Source organism: Salvelinus sp. IW2-2015, unplaced genomic scaffold (assembly GCF_002910315.2).
Source record: "Salvelinus sp. IW2-2015 unplaced genomic scaffold, ASM291031v2 Un_scaffold16393, whole genome shotgun sequence".
In the NCBI taxonomy this organism is placed as follows: Eukaryota; Metazoa; Chordata; class Actinopteri; order Salmoniformes; family Salmonidae; genus Salvelinus; species Salvelinus sp. IW2-2015.
Window position 1 is genome coordinate 491,863 of NW_019957565.1, and position 25,521 is coordinate 517,383.

A 25,521-nucleotide genomic window follows, 5' to 3' on the forward strand; every position below is an offset into this window, starting at 1 on the left:
ATTTTGGAAGGGGAGGAGTCGATGTTTATTCAAACCATCAGCAGTGTGTAATGCCAGGAAGTCCAGACAGTTTGCTTTTGCCACCAAATATATTCAATGGACTGCGCCTTGGTCACTTTTTGTAACTTTTAGTTGTCGGTCGTGGTAACAAAAAAAAATCTGTTCACGTTATTTTAACTGGTTATAAAGTTGTTCAATTGTGTTTCTTTCGAGCGAAACTGGACGAGACGCTTACTTTAGCAGTGGTCAGTGTATGGCTATTTTCCCAACCCTCCCAGTTTGAAATCCATAATCGCGTTTCAGACATTTTGAGTCTGCAATGGCAGGTTTAACACTACAGGTAAGCACAGATTGTTTTATTTGGCCTAATTGTGCGCCTTTTATCGAACTGTTCTTCAGCTAGTAGAAAGAAGCAATGGGTTGCTAACTTCACAACTTTTGTTATCGGTTCAGTTAGCTGAGCAGTTGGCTAGCTTGCTAGCGTCAATTTACTATCTGCAATAGTTTCTCTCTCATCAAGATGTGTTTCTACCACTGTCTCGTGAAAAATCCTTGTGAATAACACCAGACAATGGAGGGTTTCTGGTTAAACTGGTTTCCCCACTTAGCTTTTATCAATTACATTTTCATAATGCAACAATGCAGCCTGGGAAATATCAAAGTCGCTAGCAAACTATATCAACCTGTTTGTTTCAATGGTTCGTGTTACTGTTGACAGTCAGACAGGGTTTTTTCCACTTGTAACCAGCCATCAACTCCATTGGCAGACATGCCGGAGAGTTATATCTACTCTCGGGTTCTCTACTTCTCAATCCATAACACTACAATGTACCTTTCTTGAAATATCCAGTGCTAAAAATCTTAAATGAGTAGTTACAGTATTAATTCTGATTTGGCTGGTGGATGTCAGGGTGTGTCAGAAATGTGGTCAGATGATTCAGTGTTTCCCTTAGCCTTTAGGCAGGGAGGGTTGTTCTTCTATAGAGCTTTCGTCTACAAGTGTTCTGATTGGACAAAAACTGGTGCCACATGCAAACACAACACATTGCCTTATATTGACCCGGTTGTTGCAATTTGCTCTTATATAAACCGTTGCCAACTTGCCACATTCCATTCATCAAAAGTTCCATCCCTCCCAAAGCACCTGCCTGCGGGCCGGTTGGAGGGGGACATCCTGGACCCGGAGTTCCAGCAGCGGCTGGAGGACGCACGCACCCTGCTGAGGCAGGAGATCCAGCGGGAGCTGAGGATCAAGGAGGCGGCCGAGCGGCTGCGGCGGGCCGTTACTAACCGTAAGAGCGCTGCCGAAGTGGAGGGCCAGCTGAGGGCGTCGAGCCGCAAGCTGGAGCAACTGCACTGGGAGCTGCAGGAGCTCAACACCCGTGCCATCACCCCCAAGCCCCAGAAGGACAGCCCCACAGGTAATAATCATGACTGTTCTCAGATCTGGGTTTTTCTGTGAAGCTGACTTCTATGGAATAGACTAAGACTAATAATCACTGTATAGGCTTTTTCAGCAACTGTATCCCAAACGTTCTGTCCTGTCACTCACTGCTTGTGTCTCTGTCAAAGCAGATGACAGCACATCGCCTGACCCATGTCGCTGGGAGGAGGTGACATCTCCGCTTGCCGGGCGCATCTGTGCCCTGAAGAAACAGCTCACCATGGAGACCAAGGTGAAGCAGGGGGCCGAGAACATCATCCAGACTTACGTCAGCAGCTCCGTCAAGGTTTGGCACACACATTTACACTATGCATCTGTCAAATGAGCTTTCCATGTAACACATGCCACTAAGGTCAATGTTCGGGAAACCACTATACTCACCACATGAACGTAGAGCCAATTCAATTAAGGCATTATAGTGCTTCAGCACTTTTGTTTTGGACCAATGGACCTCTCTCACTCACTCACTCACTGTCTCTCACACACTCACTCACTGTCTCTCACACAGTCACTCACTCTCTCTCACACACAGTCACTCACTCACTCTCTCTCCCTCACTCACACACACAGTCACTCACTCTTTCTCTCTCACTCACACAGTCACTCACTCTCTCTCACTCATACACACAGTCACCCTCTCTCACACACAGTCACTCACTCGCTCTCTCACACACACACAACAGAGCTCTCTCTCTCATCTCTCTCTCACACACAGTCACTCTCTCTCTCACACACAGTCACTCTCTCTCTCTCTCTCTCTCTCTCTCTCTCTCTCTTCTCTCTCTCTCTCTCTTCTCTCTCTCACACACACAGTCTCTCTCTCTCTCTCACACCACATCTCTCTCACACACAGTCTCTCTCTCTCTCACACCCAGCTCTCTCTCTCATCTCAATCTTCTCTCCTCTCTCACTCACTCAGTCACTCACTCACTCACTCACTCACTGTCTTCCACCACACTCATCTCTCTACTCACTGTCTCTCAACACCACAGTCACTCACTCTCTCTCACTCATACACACTGTCACTCACTCTCTCTCACTCATACACACTCACCCTCTCTCACACCCATCCAGTCATCTCTCTCTCCTCACACCACATCACTCTCTCCAACTCAGCATCCACAGCATCACTCTCACTCTTTCTCTCTCACTCACACAGTCACTCACTCTCTCTCACTCATACACACAGTCACCCTCTCTCACACACAGTCACTCACTCTTTCTCTCACACACACATTCACTCCTCACTCTCTCACTCACACCAGTCCCACCCCTCCACTCACACACAGTCACTCACCCTCTCTCACCACACAGTCCTCTCTCTTCTCACTCACACAGTCACTCTCTCTCTCACTCCACACAGTCACTCCTCTCACTCACACACACAGTCACTGCTCTCTCACTCACCACACACACAGTCACTTCCTCTCTCTCTCTTCACACACACCACACTTAGCTCTCTTCTCTCTCTCTCTCTCACACACAGTCACTCTCTCTCTCACACACGTCACTCTCTCTCTCTCTCTCTCTCTCCTCTCTCTCTCTCTCTCTCTCTCTCTCTCTCATCATCACAACAGTCTCCCTCTCTCTCTCACCACACCACAGTCACTCTCACACACCAGTTCTATCTCTCTCTCCACACACAGTCTCTCTCTCACTCTCAACTCTCTCTCTCTCTCTCACTCACTCAGTCACTCACCTCACCTCACTCACTCACTGTCTCTCTCACAACCCTCCACCTCTCTCACTCCACTGCCTCTCACACACACAGTCACTCACTCTCTCTCACTCATACACACTGTCACTCACTCTCTCTCCACTCATTACCACACCAGTCACCCTCTCTCACACAGTCCCATCACTCTCTCACTCACTCTCACACACACTCTCACACTCATCACAGTCACTCATCTCTCACATCACCAGTCACTCTCTCTCTCACTCACACAGTCACTCTCTCTCTCACTCACACAGTCACTCTCTCTCTCACCTCACCACAGTCACTCTCTCTCTCACTCACACAGTCACTCTCCTTCTCACTCACACAGTCACTCTCTCTCTCTCATCACACACAGTCACTCTCTCTCTCACACACAGCATGCTCCACCACTCTTCTCTCTCACTCACACAGTCACTCTCTCTCTCTCACTCACACAGTCACTCTCTCTCTACTCACTCACACACGTCTCCTTCTCTCTCTCACTCACACCAGTCACTCTCTTCTCTCTCACTCACATCAGTTCACTCTCTCTCTCTCACTTCACACAGTCACTCTCTCTCTCTCACTCACACACACACACACACAGTCACTCACTCTCTCTCACTCACACACACACACACACAGTCACTCACTCTCTCTCACTCACACACAGTCACTCAAACTTGGAGATATGTTCACACAAACATAAACCTAGTCGGCTCAGAATAAGGGTGTGTATGTGTGGACTTCTCTCCTCCCGGCATGGCAACAGCAGCAGACCATGTGACTCTATGCCAGCCAATGTAGTTGTAGGGTATAGTCAGCCAGGGTCCTTCCAGGCACAGTAGTAAACTTGTCCTTTGGAAGGAAGTCTGTTTCCAGAGGGAGAAAAGCAAGAAGGAGGGATGAAGTTGACTGAAGGAGGATGCTCTCAGCATGCTGTTGTTCTGAGAACCTGGGTGTCTTAAGTGTTAAGAGCGAGTGAAGGGGACAGATGGACCGAGTATGGTGGTCTGTGTCGCTAGCCAGTGAAGAGTGGATAAACTCTCTGTAAATGAGCAGCCCAGGAAGGACACCCCGACATAGGGGGGGGGGGGGGTAACATATCGCATATTCTTTACAAATGCTGTTATGAATTAAAGAAAATTGTGCCTACACACACTGAAGGCTATAAAGCCGAAACGTCTGTGTACACTATCCCTGATGCAGTGAAAATAATGAAGTAAGCTTTATGCGACATCTTTTTGAGTGTGAACCCATTACACCTCTTTGCATTTCAAAGGTGAGGCCAGAGAGCGGCTTGTGAAACAATGTACTCTGTACGAATGTGATTAAAAATGTAACACTAGCCATAACCAATTACCAGCTGTAATCCTAAAATTAAGGGTTTTAGACCCGTAGGGTCTTGAGGACATTAATAAATTAGGACTTTTGTAAAGGGAAAAATTCTAGCAAAAATGTGCTACCAATGAAATGTGACTGTTTAAAGGAGTTAAAGTGGGCTTATGTGTGGGTGCAGGCTTTTGTTCCAGCCATGCAGTAAAACACCTGAGGGCTCATTTCTAACATTTGCAGCATGAGATGTTATACTTAATTTAAGCCTACGTTAATGCTTGGTTCCTAAAATGAGTAAGGTATGCACGATTTACTGTAACAGTGAGTAAATCTGCATACTAACAACTACGGTGCGGTGCTGCAGAGAGCACCTCACTTTCACAAGCAGACGAGAGCCTCTTCTTTATTAGTAGGTTGATCACCTGTCACACTTTCCTGCCTTGAATTGCAATTTAGATTGGTTTGTTGCTAACGCAGCATCTGACCCAAGCGGTAACTACACCGCTTCCCTTCCCCATCTTCTCCATTCATGAGAATGAAAGGATTGGCTAGGTTACACCACCTTGCTTTTACTTTGGAAATCCTATGGGGACACCTCCCGAGAGTGTTCACATCAGTAAAGGGTTGGCTGAGCTGTCAATTAAAACTTTGCAAGGCAGAGTTCTTGAGGGCCCCGTTCATCATGCTGTCGTGGACTTTGAGGGAAGGCGTGTTAGTGGAGATGGGTGTTGGCTAGTACGGGGTGGCAGGTAGCCTAGTAGTTAGAGCATTGGGCCAGTAACTGAAAGGTTGCTGGATCGAATCCCCGAGCTGACAAGGTGTAAATTTGTCGTTCTGCCCCTGAACAAGGCAGTTAACCCACTGTTCCTAGACTGTCATTGTAAATAAGAATTTGTTCTTAACTGACTTGCCTAGTTAAATAAAGGTTAAATAAAAAAATAGCACCATGCATGTCAATGAACAAGGGCACTAGGACTGCTGTAAGTGGCCAATGCTGTTAAGGGCTGCTGTATCATGGACAAGTGAGGTACAGGACATGGCTGACTTGTGCACTAGTTGGATATTTTTGGAGGTAGAACTGTCTTGTGTGGTCTCCCCTCCCAAGGACCGTAAGATGCTGTCCATGGCCCAGCAGATGCTTCAGGACAGCCGCACCAAGATTGAGCTGCTCCGCATGCAGATTGTCAAAGTCACCCAAGCTAGAGAGGGGGAGCGGGAAGCCACAGAGACAGACGGTGAGAGAGATATATATATATATATACACACACACAGTGAGCTTGTTTGTCCTTTGCCATGTCTTTGTCTTGGTTATACACTACATGGCCAAAAGTATGTAATTAGTGGACACCCCTTCAAATTGGCTATTTCAGCCACACCTGTTGCTGACAGGTGTATAAAATCGAGCACACAGCCATGCAACCTCCATAGACAAACATTGGGAGGAGAATGGCCCGTAATGAAGTGCTCAGTGACTTTCAATGTGGCACCTTTCAGAACAGGTCGGTTCGTCAAATTCCTGCCCTGCTTGAGCTACCCCGGTCAACTGTTAGTGCTGTTATTGTGAAGTGGAAACATCTTGTAGTAACAACGGTTCAGCCGCGAAGTGGTAGGCCACACAAGCTCACAGAATGGGACCGCCGAGTGCTGAAGCGGGTAGCATGTAATAATAGTCTGTACTCGGTTGCAACACTCACTACCAAGGTCCAAACTGCCTTTGGAAGCAACGACAGCACAAGAACTGTCGGGAGCTTCATGGAATGGGTTTCCATGGCCGAACAGCTGCCCACAAGCCTAAGTTCACCATGCGCAATGCCAAGCGTCGGCTAGAGTGGTGTAAAGCTCGCCGCCATTGGTCTCTGGAGCAGTGGAAACGCATTCTCTGGATTAATGAATCACATTTTACCATCTGGCAGTCCGACGGACAAATCTGGGTTTGGTGGCTGCCAGGAGAACGCTACCTGCCGACTGCATAGTGCCAACTGTAAAGTTTGGTGGAGGAGGAATAATGGTCTGGGGCTGTTTTTCATGGTTTGGTCTAGGCCCCTTAGTTCCAGTGAAGGGAAATCTTAACTTTACAGCATACAATGACTTTCAACTTTGTGGCAAGTTTGGGAAAGGCCCTTTCCTGTTTCAGCATGACAATGCCCCCGTGCACAAAGCAAAGTCCATACAGAAATGGTTTGTCGAGATCTGTGTGGAAGAACTTGACTGGCCTACACAGAGCCCTTAACTCAATCCTACCGAACACCGACTGCGAGCCAGGCCTAATCGCTCAACAACAGTGCCCGACTTCACTAATGCTTTTGTGGCTGAATGGAAGCAATGTTTCAACATTTAGTGGAAAGCAGCCTTCCCAGAAGAGTGGAGGCTGTTATGGCAGCAAAGGGGGGACCAACTCCATATTAATGGCCATGATTTTGGGATGAGATGTTCGAGCAGGTTTCCACATACATTTGGTCATGTAGTGCATGTGTTACTGTACATTTAGTGTTTTTTCCAGTGCCGTTCTTTTGATTGTTCGTCCATTGGTGAACAAATGCTCACCCATTCCTCCTCCTCCCTCCCTGCAGGCCGTCCCACTGAGACTATCAGTCCTCTAGAGCTGCGGGTGGCTGAGCTACGGCACCACCTGAAGATCGAGGCTGCCGTGGCAGAGGGGGCCAAGAATGTGGTCAAGCACCTGGGCGGGCGCAAGGTGCAGGACCGCCGCGCACTGGCAGAGGTAGGGCACCAGGATATAGCTGAGGTCTTTAGAGGAAATCTGGTAAATACAGGTCTGATTCCTTTTGGGTTGCAGCTTAAAGATGGAATCTGCATTAGGGGGAAACGGCGCCACTGTCCGTCCCACAGACATTGTTATTGTTTTAGTTTTTTTGACGAAGCAGAAGTGGGGAGCATTGTGCATCAAGGTAAAAAAAAAAAAAAAATGCTGTACTTATGTTGCCGTTCTATGCAATGATGACTGAGGAGGATTTTTTTTAAATTTGTTTGCAGTAACTTCTTTGTTGTTGTAATATTACAAACGGACGTGGCAGTTTCACCGTTAAGGATTCCGGTTAATGTTTTCCTGGCTGGAAACAGTTATGTGTACCTGGTGGGTCACAAGGAAAATCTAAAAGTGTGTTTGTTCTCATGTATCTGACTGTATATGTGTCCCCCAGGCCCAGACAAGGTTGCAGGAGTCGTGCCAGAAGCTGGACCTGCTGCGTCTGTCTCTGGAGCGCCGTCTAGCCGAGCTCCCCGGGGACCACCCCAAATTGTCCATTATCAAGGAGGAGCTCGCACTGGGTGCCTCCTCGCCCTCCCTGGGTCTGCAGCTGGAGCGCCTCAACTCCACCTCTTCCTGTTCGTCGTCCTCCTTTTTCAAACCTGCCACTCTCACAGGTAACTGACAGCGTTGTTACTCTATGCTATAGCGGCCTGATTTAGTTAACTATTCAAAATATGTGTGTGTGGTACTTTTTGGTCTCATTGTGTTATTTTTGTATGGTTTTTGATATTTTGTTGTCATATAGTATATTGATGTGACCCTGAAGGAAATTACTCGCATGAAAAGACCGTTACAAAATGTGTGTATGCCCTTGTATAAAGTTCTGCCAAGGACATGGAGTTTGAATTGCCTTCTCAGGGCAGTAAGCCTGAACTAATGTTCCCTGTATGTTGTCTCGTCTCTCTCTCCAGGTCGGTTGGAGGTGCGTCTGATGGGCTGCCAGGACCTGCAGGAGTCAGTGCCGGGTCGGTGCCGCATGGCCTGCATCACCTCCACCCCCGGCAGCCCCTCCGAGGCCAAGTCCCTGAAGATGAGGGCCGGTCTCTCCGGACGCAGCACCAACGGCAAAATCACCAAGACCGATGAGCTCTCCAGTGAGTCTACACTAGTCCTATGCAAATGTTGTTTTACATTTTAATTACTCCCATAAAAATACAAGTCATGGAAAACATGCAAATGTTTCGTACTTTTATATCGTTCAGGAACAAGGAGTGGTAATTTACTTACTAGCAGGGTGTCCACAGGTCCTTGAGTCGTAGTCTTTTATCTGATTTAAAAGCCTTAAGTTATAAAATGTCTTAAATTGAGTTTTTAAAGGTCTTAAAGTCTGCGACAGAGATGACTACAGTGTTTCCGTTATATTGTGCCGCTGCTTAATTCTTCCACAGTGAAAAACCTCTAATACTTTCACACTTTCAAGATGTTAGAGAACTATCCAACCACCTGTCTCTGTGTGTGTACATGTGTGTGAGTCAGGCTGTTGCCAGAGGAAAGAGCTAGGTAGCATGTACAATTTTATAGACTAACTAGAGCTGGGATGATAAACCAAAAATTACCGACAACGACTTTGCCCTCCTCTTACCGAAGCAATTTTGATTACGTCAGTGATTGGGCTACACAACGTTTCTACAGATTTTTTGGTTCTAAAACCATTCTTTGGTCAACAGTAATGTGCATTAATTAACCTGCTTCCTGCAATGAAAGTATCTCCCTGTCCCTGTTTTGCTGCTGGTGCTCACTCCTTCTCCCCCCTTTACACATGAAGTGAAAGTATCTCCCTGTCCCTGTTTTGCTGCTGGTGCTCACTCCTTCTCCCCCCTTTACACATGAAGTGAAAGATGCATACTGACAGTTGAGCAACATTTCAAATGTAATTACGGGAAAGTCCGTTTTTAAAACTACTGTTACTGTTACTCCATATAGGGGAAATGACACCACTTTACTAATGATGTAATTGAGATGATACTGAGCGTGCCATTTGTGGTGAATACATCAAGTAGCCTATATAGGTCTACCAAAGAAAAGTTTTTGTTGTACATTACATTTACTGTTTGATCAATTGCATGCAATCTAGCAACAATATCATATTTAGAGTTAGCAATGTAGCTTATGTTTTGAGTTCCTACTTCCTCAGGTGGTAAATTATGTTGCATAGCCTTGGCCAATATGTACCAAAAACATGCAAGCAAATTAATCTCTAAAGAGCCCAAAAATATATCTGATAATTCTGGATCTTATTTTGACATATTGCACATAAAAATAGTCATCATGCAGTCCCTGAACATGTTGGATTAAATAGCTACAGTTGAAGTCGGAAGTTTACATACACCTTAGCCAAATACATTTAAACTCAGTTTTTCACAATTCCTGACATTTAATCCGAGTAAAAATTCCCTGTCTTGGGTCAGTTAGGATCACCACTTTATTTTAAGAATGTGAAATGTCAGAATAATAGTAGAGAGAATGATTTATTTCAGCTTTTATTTCTTTTATCGCATTCCCAGTGGGTCAGAAGTTTACATACACTCAATTAGTATTTGGTAGCATTGCCTTTAAATTGTTTAACTTGGGTCAAACGTTTCAGTTAGCCTTCCACAAGCTTCCCACAATAAGTTGAGTGAATTTTGTCCCATTCCTCCTGACAGAGCTGGAGTCAGGATGGTAGGCCTCCTTGCTCGCACACGCCTTTTTCAGTTCTGCCCACAAGTTTTCTATGGGATTGAGGTCAGGGCTTTGTGATGGCCACTCCAATACCTTGACTTTGTTGTCCTTAAGCCATTTTGCCACAACTTTGGAAATATGCTTGCGGTCATTGTCCATTTGGAAGACCCATTTGCGACCAAGCTTTAACTTCCTGACTGATGTCTTCAGATGTTGCTTCAACATATCCACATAATTTTCCTTCCTCATGAAGCCATCTATTTTGTGAAGTGCACCAGTCCCTCCTGCAGCAAAGCACCCCCACATGACGCTGCCACCCCCTTGCTTCATGGTTGGGATGGTGTTCTTCAGCTTGCAAGCATCCCCCTTTTTCCTCAAAACATAACAATGGTCATTATGGCCAAACAGTTCTATTTTTCAAAAAAAAGTAAGATCTTTATCCCCATGTGCAGTTGCAAACCGTAGTCTGGCTTTTTTATGGTGCTTTTGGAGCAGTGGCGTCTTCCTTGCTGAGCGGCCTTTCAGGTTATGTTGATTATAGGACTCGTTTTACTGTGGATAGATACTTTTGTATCTGTTTCCTCCAGCATTTTCACAAGGTCCTTTGCTGCTGTTCTGGGATTGATTTGCACTTTTCGCACCAAAGTACGTTCATCTCTAGGAGACAGAACGCGTCTCCTTCCTGAGCGGTATGACGTCTGTGTGGTCCCATGGTGTTTCTACTTGCGTACTATTGTTTGTACAGATGAACGTGGTACCTTCAGGCGTTTGGAAATTGCTCCGAAGGATGAAACAGACTTGTGGAGGTCTTGGCTGATTTCTTTGGATTTTCCCATGATGTCAAGCAAAGTTTGAAGGTAGGCCTTGAAATACATCCACAGGTACACCTCCAATTGACTCAAATTATGTCAATTAGCCTATCAGAAGCTTCTAAAGACATAACATCATTTTTCTGGAATTTTCCAAGTTGTTTAAAGGCACAGTCAACTTAGTGTATGTAAACTTCTGACCCACTGGAATTGTGATACAGTGAAATAATCTGTCTGTAAACAATTGTTGGGAAAATGACTTGTGTCATGCACAAAGTAGATGTCCTAACCGACTTGCCAAAACTGGTTTGTTAACAAGAAATTTGTGGAGTGGTTGAAAAATGAGATTTAATGACTCCAACCTAAGTGTATGTAAACTTCCGACTTCAACTGTAGCTTCTTTGATACCTGATTCACTGAATGAGGGAATTGTTGAATTCTACTTTTTGATTGCAGTCAGTTTTAGCACGGTACCTCCCAAGCGAGCTACTGGGTGTGTAGACTTTTGATTCTACAAATCAACTGCTCAACGGGACCTTGTTAAGCTTACTTGGGTGTGTTTGAGCAGTGCTGAATCAAAAGCCTGCACACCCAGTGGCCTACCTCTCCAGATGGAGAGTTGACCACATGTTTTATAGAGTAACAGTTCTGTAAATTTGACTTGAAGGCATTTTTTTCACAGGGGTATCGTATTGAGTATCGTTATACTAAGCTGATAACATTATTGGTAATTCTGAAAACATAGTTTGTGATCTAGCTAATGGGTAGCCTAAATAAATGCAGATGGGCAACCTCATGATTCAGCCATCTATAGCCTAGCCACTATGCTACTACATTCGTTAGGCTACAGGAGAATGCCAATTGCTAAAATAGCACACCTGCCTGATATGAGCCATGTAGGCTATAACCAGCCCTGAAATACTACTTATTGCCAATATGGGCTCACTTTAGGAGAGGAATATTAGCAGGTGTGTGGTGCATGCAGACCTAAACATTTGTATTGCAAGTGGCACTTAAAAAGGTCAGTCTTACATTCAAATTCATGGAACCTGCAGATAGCCTGTACTAAGAGCAGAAATCCTCACCTTGAAAAGTAGTTTAAGGATATGGCTCTATTCTCTTTGGAATGAGAGGCATATGATCATTAAACTCAGTATCTTTGGCTGTGGTAATTTAGTATCCCTGTCAATATCTGACTGGGACAGCTAGTGTGTGTCTGTGGAGGTGTACTGACTGTCTATCTGTGCCACTGTATGCTGTCCACAGCGGAGATCATTGCGGTGCTGAAGGTGGACAACAGAATGGTGGGCCGGACACACTGGAGAGCCCTGAGCAAGGACGCCTGGGACCAGAGCTTCAGCATCGAGCTGGAGCGGGTCAGTGTTTCGTTTAACACCAGTAGGAGCAGTTCACACATTCTATTCCTTTGCATGGAAACTGGATTTTCTCAAAGTAACACTCTATTGGTGCCATGAGTCATGTTAAATAGTGTAGAAGTGCAGGAAATTGGCTTTAGATTGCAAGAATAATTATGGGGAGGACCCCCAGCCTTCAGTTGCCCCCTACACATCTCAAAATCAAAGTTACCGGTACGCCACTTCCAAACAGTTGATCTATCAATGGCACTCTTGTCTCATCGATGCTTAAAGCAAGAGTCTGCTGGCTTTAACAACTCTCAGCTATTGGGAAGGCAGTGAGCAATCGCCCCTCTCTCATGCCTCCACTCCCACTCTGCAGATGTAATCCCACTGCTAATCCTTTAACACTTTCCACTAATCTCAACCATAGCCCCATACCAGGCTTTTGGAGGCAATGGTTGAGCTCTAAGACTACTTTCAGCTCCTAGCTCAAGGGCACACACTACTTTGTCCCCATCCTCTCAATCAATCAATCAATCAAATGTATTTATAAAGCCCTTCTTACATCAGCTGATGTCACAAAGTGCTGTACAGAAACCCAGCCTAAAACCCCAAACAGCAAGCAATGCAGGTRTAGAAGCAYRGKGGCTAGGAAAAACACCCTAGAAAGGCCAGAACCTAGGAAGAAACCTAGAGAGGAACCAGGCTATGAGGGGTGGCCAGTCCTCTTCTGGCTGTGCCGGGTGGAGATTATAACAGAACATGGCCAAGATGTTCAAATGTTCATAGATGACCACTATGAGTCTTAAAATGGCACATCTGAGTGGCGCTGTAGTGGTATTTTGGATTGTGCTGCGGAAAGCCTCAGGCTGGAGCGTTTTTAAAGATAAACAAGATTAAGTGGAAGATAAGGTGTTGTAGTCTGGAAACATTTTCCCTTTTCCCTGCAAATTTATTTGCATTTCTTTCCCTAAAAATTACTAACTAAAAGTCTGTTTCCAGTCCAGGGAGCTGGAGATTGGGGTGTACTGGCGGGACTGGAGGGCTCTGTGTGGGGTCAAGTTCCTACGTCTAGAGGACTTCCTGGACAACCAGCGCCACGGCATGTGTCTTTACCTGGAGCCCCAGGGCATGCTATTCGCTGAGGTAACTAGCACCCTTATTTCACGATCACAATAAGACATTGTCACAGTCAATATTAAATATGCCACAATCAGTAATATGTCACGATCTCTGGCCTTAATGGCCATGTACTCTTATAATCTCCACCCGGCACAGCCAGAAGAGGACTGGCCACCCCTTAGACCCTGGTTCCTCTCTAGGTTTCTTCCTAAGTTCCTGCCTTTTCTAGGGAGTTTTTCCGTAGGCACCGTGCTTCTACATCTGCATTGCTTGCTGTTTGGGGTTTTAGGCTGGGTTTCTGTATAGCACTTTGTGACATCTGCTGATGTAAAAAGGGCTTCAAATACATTTGATTGATCCCTATTATATTCACCATTAGACATTACAGTGCATTTGGAAAGTATTCAGAACCCTTGACTTTTTTCCACATTTTGTTACGTTACAGCCTTATTCTAATTGGATTAAATTTATATTTTTCCTCATCAATCAACACAATACCCCATAATGACAAAGCAAGTTTTTAGATATTTTTGCAAATTTATTATAAACAAATACCTTATTTACATAAGCATTCAGACCCTTTGCTATGAGACTTCAAATTAAGCTCAGGTGCATCCTGTTTCTATTGATCATCCTTGAGATGTTTCTACAACTTGATTGGAGTCAAGTTCAATGGATTTGGAAAGGCACACACCTGTCTATATAAGGTCCCACAGTTGACAGTGCATGTCAGAGCAAAAACCAAGCCATGAGGTCAAAGGAATTGTCCGTAGAGCTCTGAGACAGGACTGTGTCAAGGCACAGATCTGGGGAAGGGTACCAAAAAAATGTCTTCAGCATTGAAGGTTCCTCCATCATTCTCAAATGGAAGAAGTTTGGAACCAGCTGGCCGCCTGGTGAAACTGAGCAATCGGGGGAGAAGGGCCTTGATCAGGGTGGCAACCAAGAACCCCATGGTCACTCTGACAGAGTTCCAGAGTTCCTCTGTGGACATGGTTGTCATTCTGGAAGGTTCTCCCATCTCTGCAGCGCTCCACCAATCAGGCCTTTATGGTAGAGTGGCCAGACGGAAGCCACTCCTCAGTAAAAGGCAAACCCACTTGGAGTTTGCCAAAAGGCACCTAAAGGACTCTGACCATGAGAAATAAGGATGAAACCAGGCACCACTCATCACCTGGTCAATACCATCTCTATAGTGAAGCATGGTGGTAGCAGCATCATGCTGTGGGGATGTTTTTCAGCGGCAGGGACTGGGAGACTTGTCAGGATCAAGGGAAAGATGAACGAAGCAAAGTACAGAGATCCTTGATTGAAAACCTGCTCCAGAGCGCTCAGGAAGGTTCACCTTCCAACAGAACAACAACCCTTAGAACACAGCCAAGACGATGCAGGAGTGGCTTTGGAACAAGTCTCTTAATGTCCTTGAGTGGCCCAGCCAGAGCCCAGACTTGAACCCGATCGAACAACTCTGGAGAGACCTGAAAATAGCTGTGCAGTGACGATCCTCATCCAATCTGACAGAGCTTGAGAAGAACTGCAGAGAAGAATGGGAGAAACTTCCCAAATACAGGTGTACCAAGCGTGTAGCGTCATACCCAAGAAGACTCGAGGATGTAATCGCTGCCAAAGGGGCTTCAACAAAGTACTGAGTAAAGGGTCTGAATACTTATGTAAATGGAGCCGCTTCTTCTTGTTTTTAGCCGATAGGAGTGGAACCCGGTGTGGTCGTCTGCTGCAATAGCCCATCCGTGACAAGGACCGACGAGTTGTGCTTTCCGAGATGCCTTTCCTCACACCACTGTTGTGCTCAGCTGTTATTTGCCGGTTTGTGGCCCGCCTGTTAGCGTGCACATTTTGACCTCTCATCAACTAACTGTTTTCGCCAACAGGACTGCCGCTGACTGGATGTTTTTTGTTTGTCGCACCATTCTCTGTAAACTGCTACCGGCGTGCCAGGCACCGACGATCATACCACGTTCAAAGACGCTTAGGTCCCTCGTTTTGCCCATTCTAACGTTCAGTCGAAGAGTAACAGAATGCCTCGATGCCTGTCTGCCTGCTTTATATAGCAAGCCATGGCCACTTGACTCTGTCTGTAGGAGCAAACCATTTTTGTGAACGGGGTGGTGTACCTAATAAACTGACCACTGAGTGTATGTTACTAATGTCACAATCACTAATATTTCACAATCGCCATTAGAAATTGTCACAATCACTATTAGACATTATGTCACAATTTATATATGTTACAATCACCATGTGACAATCCCTAATGGTCATAATGTCTAAATCACCTATTTATATCACAATCGCCATTAGACTTTGTCATAATTGTTACAATCACCATATGCGTTCTGTTTGATATTAAATCAATACCATCTCTTCTAGATTGTTACCTGACCACAACATTGACCACTGCACTTTCTACTTGATGCTACAACCTCAGTTAACGATTATGTTTTACTGTTTATTGTAGGTGACGTTCATCAACCCTGTCATTGAGTGGCATCCTAAACTTCAGAGACAGAAGCGCATATTCCCTAAAGAAAAAGGTATATGTTCCTGATATTTTTCAGTATATCATGACATTGGAAACCGATCAAACTGTCTTTAGCTGCCTTTACCCTGTACCACAACCTGGCTTCAACACACCTCAATAAGCGTAGCTTTTGGCTATATATAATAATATGCATGCCATTTAGCAGACATTTTTATCCAGTCATATGTGCATACATGCCCCCCCGTAAATTACTTCTGACATCACATCCTGTTTTCTCAGGGAAGAATTTCCTGCGGGCGGCCCAGATGAACATGAACTTTGCCACGTGGGGGCGTCTGATGATGAGCGTTCTGCCTCCCTGCAATGGTTCCTTGCAGGCCATGAGCCCCCCACTGGTGGGCTCCGACACGGCCATCACCTCGCCCCCCTCCATGGAGAAGATGGCCAAGTCTACCCCCCCTCTAAGGTAAGTTGGAGGGTGCACCCAGGCCCCCTCCGCTGAGGTAAGTTGGAGGATGCACCCAGGCCCCCTCTGCTAAGGTAAGTTGGAGGGTGCACCCAGGCCCCCTCTGCTAAGGTAAGTTGGAGGGTGCACCCAGGCCCCCTCTGCTAAGGTAAGTTGGAGGGTGCACCCAGGCGCCCTTTTTAAGAAAGACCAACTGTAACATTGATTTTGTGGCCCACATTCACAAATAGTCTCAGAGTAGGAGGGCTGGTATAGGATCACTTTTGTCTTTAAGATCATAATGACCGGAGTATGGACAGGGAGGGCCTGATCCTAGATCAGCTTGAAAGTCAAGCATTTCACTATACTTGTGCATGAGACAATAAAACTCTGACACTGGTATTGATTACAGTAATGGAAATGTTTTCTGAAGGCTAGTTCTGTCATTGTAGAGATTCTGCTGTGGTGAAATTGGACTTCAGTGAGGAACGCCCCACCAAGTCCCTGCAGAACAATGTGGGGAAAACTCTCGCATCAGAATCCATGTGGCAAACCACTCTCTCTCAGGTAGGAGACTAACAGGAAAAACGACTTTTTATTTTTATTTAAGATTGCGTTAATAAAATATTTTTACAACTATTATACGTTTCATGAGTACTACAAAAGTCTCCGCTCATAGTTTCACTCATATGAATAGGATTGTGTTCTAGACACAGTGACGTTGCAGTTCTACAGCATTTAGGGGCTCGTCCACTTTCATGTTTTTTTTGGAGTATCAAATATCTCCGTCTTCAGGTTATTTTTGTTCTCCCTTCCCTTAGTCCTCCAAAGGTCATTCAACAGAGGATAACAGGCCAATGCCAAAGACTGTATCTGAGCCCACTCCTAAGTATGTCTCTCTCATTCAGTATAACCACCACCTACACACACACAGCAGTAACCCAAATCCACTACTTATTGTTTAAGCCCTGTCAGGACTGGAAGTGATGTTTGTTACCTAGTTATCTAACCCCCCTCCCTCCTCCTCTTTCACGTTCCCTCCTTGTTTGTTCTGTGTTCAGGAGGAAAGTGAATGGTGGGATGCAAATGGAAGATTTCAACTGCATCTCGGTTCTGGGGCGTGGACACTTTGGAAAGGTACTGTCACACTCACAACCCAAGGCCCTCATTCCTAAAGAATGGAACCTTTTATTTAGTTACACTGAGTTGTATTCATTAAAATGTTTTGCAAAGAAAAACAAAAAGTCCAAGTAGTTCTTCCCTGTTTTCTTCTGTTCGGTGTTCACAACCTTCTTACTATGTGTTGCACCTAAATCCTTCCCTCCTCCCCACTGCCCCAAGGTCTTGCTGGCAGAGTTCAAGAGGTCAGGCAAACTGTATGCCATCAAAGCCTTGAAGAAAGGGGACGTCGTGACGCGTGATGAAGTGGACAGGTGAGAGAGCACAGTGAGTGGATTCAGACATACCACAGGTTGAGGGAACCGGATCAGAAAGACTAGCAGTTGCGTTCCACCTAAAATATACTATTATTATTATATATATATATATATTTTTTTTGTGCTTGTTCTTTCGTGTGCACATGTCTGTGATTTTAGTCTAATGTGTGAGAAGAGGATCTTCGAGACGATCAACTCCTCCCACCATCCCTTCCTGGTGAATCTGCACGGCTGTTTCCAGACGGTGGACCACGTGTGCTTTGTGATGGAGTACTCCCCCGGGGGAGACCTCATGACCCACATACACACCAGCATCTTCACTGAGAGACAGGCTCAGTAAGCCTTACGCAACACACACACAGGCCCCATTATGACAGCGACCCGAGTGTGAAGCATTGCAATTCCAGGCTGTAAGGCAACAAAATATGCAAGGGTCGTATACATTTGCTACAGGAACATGTACAGTTGAAGTCGGAAGTTTACATACACCTTAGCCAAATACATTTAAACTGTTTTTCACAATTCCTGACATTTTATCCTAGTAAAAATTCCCTGTCTTAGGTCAGTTAGGATCACCACTTTTTATTTTAAGAATGTGAAATGTCAGAATAATAGTAGAGAGAATGATTTATTTCAGCTTTTATTTCTTTCATCACATTTCTAGTGGGTCAGAAGTTTACATGCACTCAATTACTATTTGGTAGCATTGCCTTTAAATTGTTTAACTTGGGTCAAACGTTTTGGGTAGCCTTCCACAAGCTTCCCACAATAAGTTGGGTGAAATTTGTCCCATTCCTTCTGACAGAGCTGGTGTAACTGAGTCAGGTTTTGTAGGCCTCCTTGCTCGCACACGCTTTTTCAGTTCTGCCCACACATTTTCTATGGGATTGAGGTCAGGGCTTACGATCTTCGTCCCCATGTGCAGTTGCAAACCGTAGTCTGGCTTTTTTTATGGCGGTTTTTGAGCATTGGCTTCTTCCTTGCTGAGCGGCCTTTCAGGTTATGTCGATATAGGACTCGTTTTACTGTGCATATAGATACTTTTGTACCTGTTTCCTCCAGTATCTTCACATGGTCCTTTGCTGTTGTTCTGGAATTGATATGCACTTTTCGCACCAAAGTACGTTCATCTCTAGGAGACAGAACGCGTCTCCTTCCTGAGCGGTATGACGGCTGCGTGGTCCCATGGTGTTTATACTTGCGTACTATTGTTTGTACAGATGAACGTGGTACCTTCAGGCGTTTGGAAATTGCTCCSAAGGATGAAMCAGACTTGTGGAGGTCTACAATTTTTTTTTCCTGAGGTCTTGGCTGATTTCTATTGATTTCCCCATGATGTCAAGCAAAGAGGCACTGAGTTTGAAGGTAGGCCTTGAAATACATCCACAGGTACACCTCCAATTGACTCAAATGATGTCAATTAGCCTATCAGAAGCTTCTAAAGCCATGATATAATTTTCTGGAATTCTCCAAGCTGTTTAAAGGCACGGTCAATTTAGTGTATGTAATCTTCTGACTCACTGGAATTATGATACAGTGAATTATAAGTGAAATAATCTGTCTGTAAACAATTGTTGGAAAAATTACTTGTGTCATGAACAAAGTAGATGTCCTAACCGACTTGCCAAAACTATAGTTTGTTAACAAGAAATTTGTGGAGTGGTTGAAAAACAAGTTTTAATGACGCCAACCTAAGTGTATGTAAACTTCCGACTTCAACTGTACCTACCGGTGACTACAAATAGATAATTCAGGCTAGTCTAATTCTCATACAAAAGGGTACAGTAATGAGTACGAGCTTTAGAGTTGATGTATCTAAACTCACCATTATATGTGTGCCTTATTTAGGTTCTATGCCTCCTGCGTGCTGCTGGGACTAGAGTTTCTGCACCAGAACAAGATAGTTTACCGGTGAGTAAGTTCTCTCAGCACTGCTTTCCAGCCCTCCGCCTTCACACACCAAAGAAGCTACCTGTGGGTCATTCTTTCCCGACAATGCAGTTATCAATAGTACTATAAAACATTAAGTCAAGTACAACAAAAACACACTAGAAATAATAACACAAGAAAGAAAGTAAGTAAGCTATATACAGGTTCAGTTGATTCTTGTCCCATTTCATCCTGTCATGTTTCTCACCTCTCTCTCGGGGATCTGAAGCTAAACAACCTGTTACTAATCTCTCTCTTCTCTCTCGGGGATCTGAAGCTAAACGACCTGTTACTGATCTCTCTCCGGGATCTGAAGCTAAACGACCTGTTACTGTCTTCTCTCCGGGGTCTGAAGCTAAACGACCTGTTACTAATCTCTCTCTTCTCTCTCGGGGATCTGAAGCTAAACGACCTGTTACTGATCTCTCTCTCGGGATCTGAAGCTAAACGACCTGTTACTAATCTCTCTTCTTCTCTCTCCGGGATCTGAAGCTAAACGACCTGTTTACTGATCTCTCTCTTCTCTCTCTGGGGTCTGAAGCTAAACGACCTGTTACTAATCTCTCTCTTCTCTCTCTGGGATCTGAAGCTAAACGACCTGTTACTGATCTCTCTTCTCTTTCAGGGATCTGAAGCTAGACAACCTGTTGATGGACGCAGATGGCTATGTGAGGATAGCAGACTTTGGATTGTGCAAGGAAGGTACGTACAGTACATTATGGCATTCCCATTGAGACCCACTGTCCCACCCACTCACTTGGTTTATCAAATGAACAGTCAGTGTTATTAGGTTTAGGTTGCACTTTAGTTCAGTCATTTGCTTTTAACCCTGGGCTAAGCAACGCCTCACTATTAAAAGTGGGACAACAGCGTCAAGCTTGCTGTCTTGATGCACACCCCTCCAATCCCGTTAAAGTTATCTTTCCCTGTCGTGTGTGCAGGTATGGGTCATGGAGACCGCACCTCCACGTTCTGCGGCACGCCAGAGTTCCTAGCCCCTGAGGTGCTGACAGACAACAACTATACCCGCTGTGTGGACTGGTGGGGCCTGGGTGTCCTCATCTACGAGATGCTGGTGGGAGAGGTCAGTAAAATAGAGATGAATAATGGAACCTAGAGGATATTTCTGGTCAGTTGGCTCACAGGTCCACTCCTATGGTGAATCTAGAAAGTATTTTGAGGTCTTGGTTGAATTTACGTGTTTGGTCCAGAGAAATGAATAGAGAAACCTAAAGGATGTTTCTGGTCAGTTGGCTCACAATGTCCAATCATATTGGGATCCCATTAAGTATTATTCTGATGATTGGTCTTGCTAGAATTAAGATGTTTTCGGATGCTAAAGAGTGAGGTTGGTTGGGCTTTTGTTGCTCTCTCTCTCGTCTCTCGACTCTGTGGCAGTCTCCCTTCCCTGGTGACGATGAGGAGGAGGTGTTTGACAGTATAGTGAATGATGAGGTGCGCTACCCCAGGTTCCTCTCTCCAGAGTCTGTCTCCATCACCCAGAAGGTATGTGGGCCATCACTCAGTATACTGCCTTGTACAGGTCTGGATACAGGTTACCTCTTTTTATATAAAAAAAATTATCATAATATTACGTTGTCTGAATCAACAACAAACTGCATTGCAAGTACACAAAATGAAAACTACGAGTGGGAAAAAACATACAAAGATGCATAGTGGGGGGGCATAGACTGAGCCAGGCTTTCCTATTGTGCTGCAGCTACTACAAAAGAACCCTGAGAGAAGGCTGGGATCAGGAGAGCCGGATGCCAACGAGGTCAAGAAACACAGGTTCTTCCAGGTAAAAACTAGCTTAATTTGGGGCTTTTGTGTCATTTAATTTCAGTTGAGCATCACCAAGATTTTGGTATAGTACATTTGATGTATAATGTTCCCAGGGAGTGGACTGGGCAGCCTTGCTTCACAAAAAAGTGGTTCCTCCGTTCTTCCCGCGCATCAAGACGCCGGGGGACGTCAGTAACTTTGACGAGGAGTTCACAAAGCTCAAGCCAGTACTCACCCCCCCACAGACACCCTACTTTCTCACTGCAGACCAACAGGAGATCTTTGCCGATTTTTGACTTTTCCTATCTGCACTGACCTTTTAAGCATACACTGACAGATGTACAGACAGGACTGAAAGCCAAAACGGTTGCTGCTCCACTGAAGATGGTGCCTTTACTTCATTGTGTCAAACGGCTACCTGTGGCTGAATGAGTACTGACGACACAGGCTACCGTGATGTCCTCTTGGGTAGCCATCTTATCTTCAGGACCATAACTGTTCATATGCTCTGTGGGTGATGAACTCCACCTGTACCTCTACAGCCAATCAGAACTGGGAGCTTGGCCTGCCTTGTTCAAATCTGGATTGGTAGGTCAGTGTCTCTGTGTTGCTGTTCAACATTGACTTTTATTACAACTGTACTTGTCTTTCTTCTTTTTTCCTTTAAGAGGTTCCCACTCCATATTGATAGTATATCAACTAGGTTTGACATTGCCAAATCAATACTTGACATGCCACTGTTTTGGTGCTATATCAACAATAATCAATAGGCCATTTTGTTGCACTTTTGTATTCATTTGTGAAACTAAGCAAGAGTACTTTGTTCAAACATTGCACCAGTGCAATAATGAGTTTTTAAATTGGTTCTAATTAGAAGGTTATGCATGGCCAGCACCTCCTAACACTACACTCCAATCGTAACAATCTTTGCTGTAAATGAAGATAGAAAAATATATTTATTGTAAACCCACTGCTGTTTTGGATCTAACACTGATTGTAGCGACTGATGTTTGTATGTTTAGCCTGGGAATCCAAACTGAATCGCCATTCATTCCTAGCCTAGTGTATGTTATCTTAATGGAGGAAACGGTCCCTGAAGCTGTTTAAAACGTGTATTGTGCTACTTTGTAATCAACCTATTCCATGGGTCCATCTTGGGCTGGTTTAGGCCATTGAATGTCATGTTGAAACTGACATCCTGAAGTATCTTTCAAAAAAAAATAAAAAAAATAATTGTAAGTAAACTTTTTGGAAGGATTATAGTTTAAGTATTCCTAGGGAGTCATTTTCATTCCATTCCAGTAATGAGTATGTTGCCATTTATATTGTATTTCATATGAATATACATGCTTTATTACTAAAATATATATGCTGTGAATTACAATGAAAAAATACTGTGTCAAGAGATAAAACAAGTATGTTTTTCTTTACAATGCATGAAGGAAATTTAAATTAATAAATATATCTACTGGACTCTTGAAGCATTTTTCAGAAATAAACCATTGTAATTAAATTTATTCATAGGAGTACTGCATTTAAAAAAACATTTTTTTTTAAATTATTTTTTTTAATGCATACATTTTGTTCAGATACAGTTCGCACTGAAATCAGCACTCAAGACCAAACATAAGTGTATATAAAATCACATCACTCATCTTCAAATTCTACTGGAAGAGCCAGAATGATTTTCCAATACTATAAAAAGTAGTCCATATTACCATTATTGCTTATTTCTGTTTTTCAATGCTCTCCTATTGCACATAAGATGGGGAACTCGACGCAAATCTGTTTTTACAGATTGCGTGCTGTAAAGGTACATTTCCGATTTGAGCCGACAACGCAGGAACATTGCCTTTAAATTTCAATTGCGCTGTAAAGCTGAATTTCCGCAAAACGGATTGAGTACAGTCAATCAGCCACTGAGTGGCTACAGAGGCTCTGTCCATGCGGAGTTGATATTGGGGAAAGGACACCAACAAATATTTAAATAATGCTCTAAAAAAATAGACAGTTTTATATCACGAGTATATGAAAGTACCTTTATTCTGTAAATAAGTTGGTGTATAACTTAGTAAACTCAGGGAATTGTACAACAAGCCATAAGTGATTTTCATGTATCTGTTACCATAACTGTCAAGGGCTTCATTTACACAGGCAGCCCAATTCGGATATATATTTTTTCACTAATTGATATTTTGACCAATCAGATCTGTGGTGGTTGGTCAAAAGACCAATTAGTGTAAAAGAAAATACCAGAATTGGGCAGGCTGTCTAAATGCAGCCAAGGAATGGTGTGATCTATTCTGTAAATGTGTTTCCTCACACAAGTGTTCTGTCACTTAGCTCAAATTCCAAAAACTACAAATTCCTAAATTTTTAAACTCTTCAGTCTTATAAGTTATTCTTTGGACTGAAGAGGACATTGGAGTAGGTGGGAGTGTCCCACTGGGCACAGTGGTTGAATCAACGTTTCACGTAATTTTAATTTTCATATATTGAAGCAACATCTCAAGACATCAGTCAGGAAGTTAAAGCTTGGTCGCAAATGGGTCTTCCAATTGGACAATGACCCCAAGCATACTTCCAAGTTGTGGCAAATTGGCTTAAGGACAACAAAGTCAAGGTATTGGAGTGGCCATCACAAAGCCCTGACCTCAATCCTATAGAAAATGTGTGGGCAGAACTGAAAAAGGCGTGTGCGAGCAAGGAGGCCTACAAACCTGACTCAGTTACACCAGCTCTGTCAGGAGGAATGGGACAAAATTCACCCAACTTCTTGTGGAAGGCTACCTGAAATGTTTGACTCAAGTTAAACAATTTAAAGACAATGCTACCAAATACTAATTGAGTGTATTGTATGTCAACTTCTGACCCACTGGGAATGTGATGAAAGAAATAAAAGCTGAAATAAATCATTCTCTCTTCTATTATTCGGACATTTCACATTCTTAAAATAAAGTGGTGATCCTAACTGACCCAAGACAAGGAATTTTTACTAGGATTAAATGTCAGGAATTGTGAAAAACTGAGTTTAAATGTATTTGGATAAGGTGTTCAGTGGGGAGAACAAGTATTTGATACACTGCCGATTTTGCAGGTTTTCCTACTTACAAAGCATGTAGAGGTCTGTAATTTTTATCATAGGTACACTTCAACTGTGAGAGACGGAATCTAAAACAAAAATCCCGAAAATCACATTGTATGATTTTTAAGTAATTAATTAGCATTTTATTGCAAGACATAAGTATTTGATACATCAGAAAAGCAGAACTTAATATTTGGTACTGAATCCTTTGTTTGCAATTACAGAGATCATACGTTTCCTGTAGTTCTTGACCAGGTTTGCACACACTGCAGCAGGGATTTTGCCCAACTCCTCCATACAGACCTTCTCCAGATCCTTCAGGTTTCGGGGCTGTCGCTGGGCAATACGGACTTTCAGCTCCCTCCAAAAGATTTTATTGGGTTCAGGTCTGGAGACTGGCTAGGCCACTCCAGGACCTTGAGATACTTCTTACGGAGCCACTCCTTAGTTGCCCTGGCTGTGTGTTTCGGGTCGTTGTCATGCTGGAAGACCCAGCCACGACCCATCATCAATGCTCTTACTGAGGGAAGGAGGTTGTTGGCTAAGATCTCGCAATACATGCCCCATCCATCCTCCCCTCAATACGGTGCAGTCGTCCTGTCCCCTTTGCAAAAAGCATCCCCAAAGAATGATGTTTCCACCTCCATGCTTCACGGTTGGGATGGTGTTCTTGGGGTTGTACTCATCCTTCTTCTTCCTCCAAACACGGCGAGTGGAGTTTAGACCAAAAAGCTCTATTTTTGAATCATCAGACCACATGACTTTCTCTCCTCCTCTGGATCATCCAGATGTCATTGGCAAACTTCAGACGGGCCTGGACATGCGCCTGCTTGAGAGGGGACCTTGTGTGCGCTGCAGGATTTTAATCCATGACGGCGTAGTGTGTTACTAATGGTTTTCTTTGAGACTGTGTCCCAGCTCTCTTCAGGTCATTGACCAGTCCTGCCGTGTAGTTCTGGGCTTGATCCCTCATCTTCCTCATGATCATTGATGCCCCACGAGGTGAGATCTTGCATGGAGCCCCAGACCGAGGGTGATTGACCATCATCTTGAACTTCTTCTATTTTCTTCTATTTTCTAATAATTGCGGCCAACAGTTGTTGCCTTCTCACCAAGCTGCTTGCCTATTGTCCTGTAGCCCAC

At 44.2% G+C, this 25,521-nt stretch overlaps 1 protein-coding gene across 1 annotated transcript; it reads left to right on the forward strand.

Moving 5' to 3' along the window:
* pkn3 (protein kinase N3) lies at positions 1 to 24,208 on the forward strand. Its single transcript, XM_024146408.2, is given in 23 exon segments — positions 1 to 340; positions 1,142 to 1,421; positions 1,576 to 1,730; positions 5,584 to 5,713; positions 7,049 to 7,200; positions 7,640 to 7,862; positions 8,160 to 8,342; positions 11,985 to 12,094; positions 13,079 to 13,222; positions 15,675 to 15,750; positions 15,978 to 16,164; positions 16,596 to 16,710; positions 16,965 to 17,032; positions 17,205 to 17,280; positions 17,485 to 17,576; positions 17,739 to 17,915; positions 19,428 to 19,490; positions 20,134 to 20,210; positions 20,450 to 20,592; positions 20,907 to 21,014; positions 21,229 to 21,309; positions 21,407 to 21,583; positions 21,585 to 24,208. Coding segments are annotated over 23 exon segments (2,862 nt in total). The 5' UTR covers positions 1 to 319; the 3' UTR covers positions 21,609 to 24,208.
* Positions 24,209 to 25,521: the final 1,313 nt, after the last annotated feature.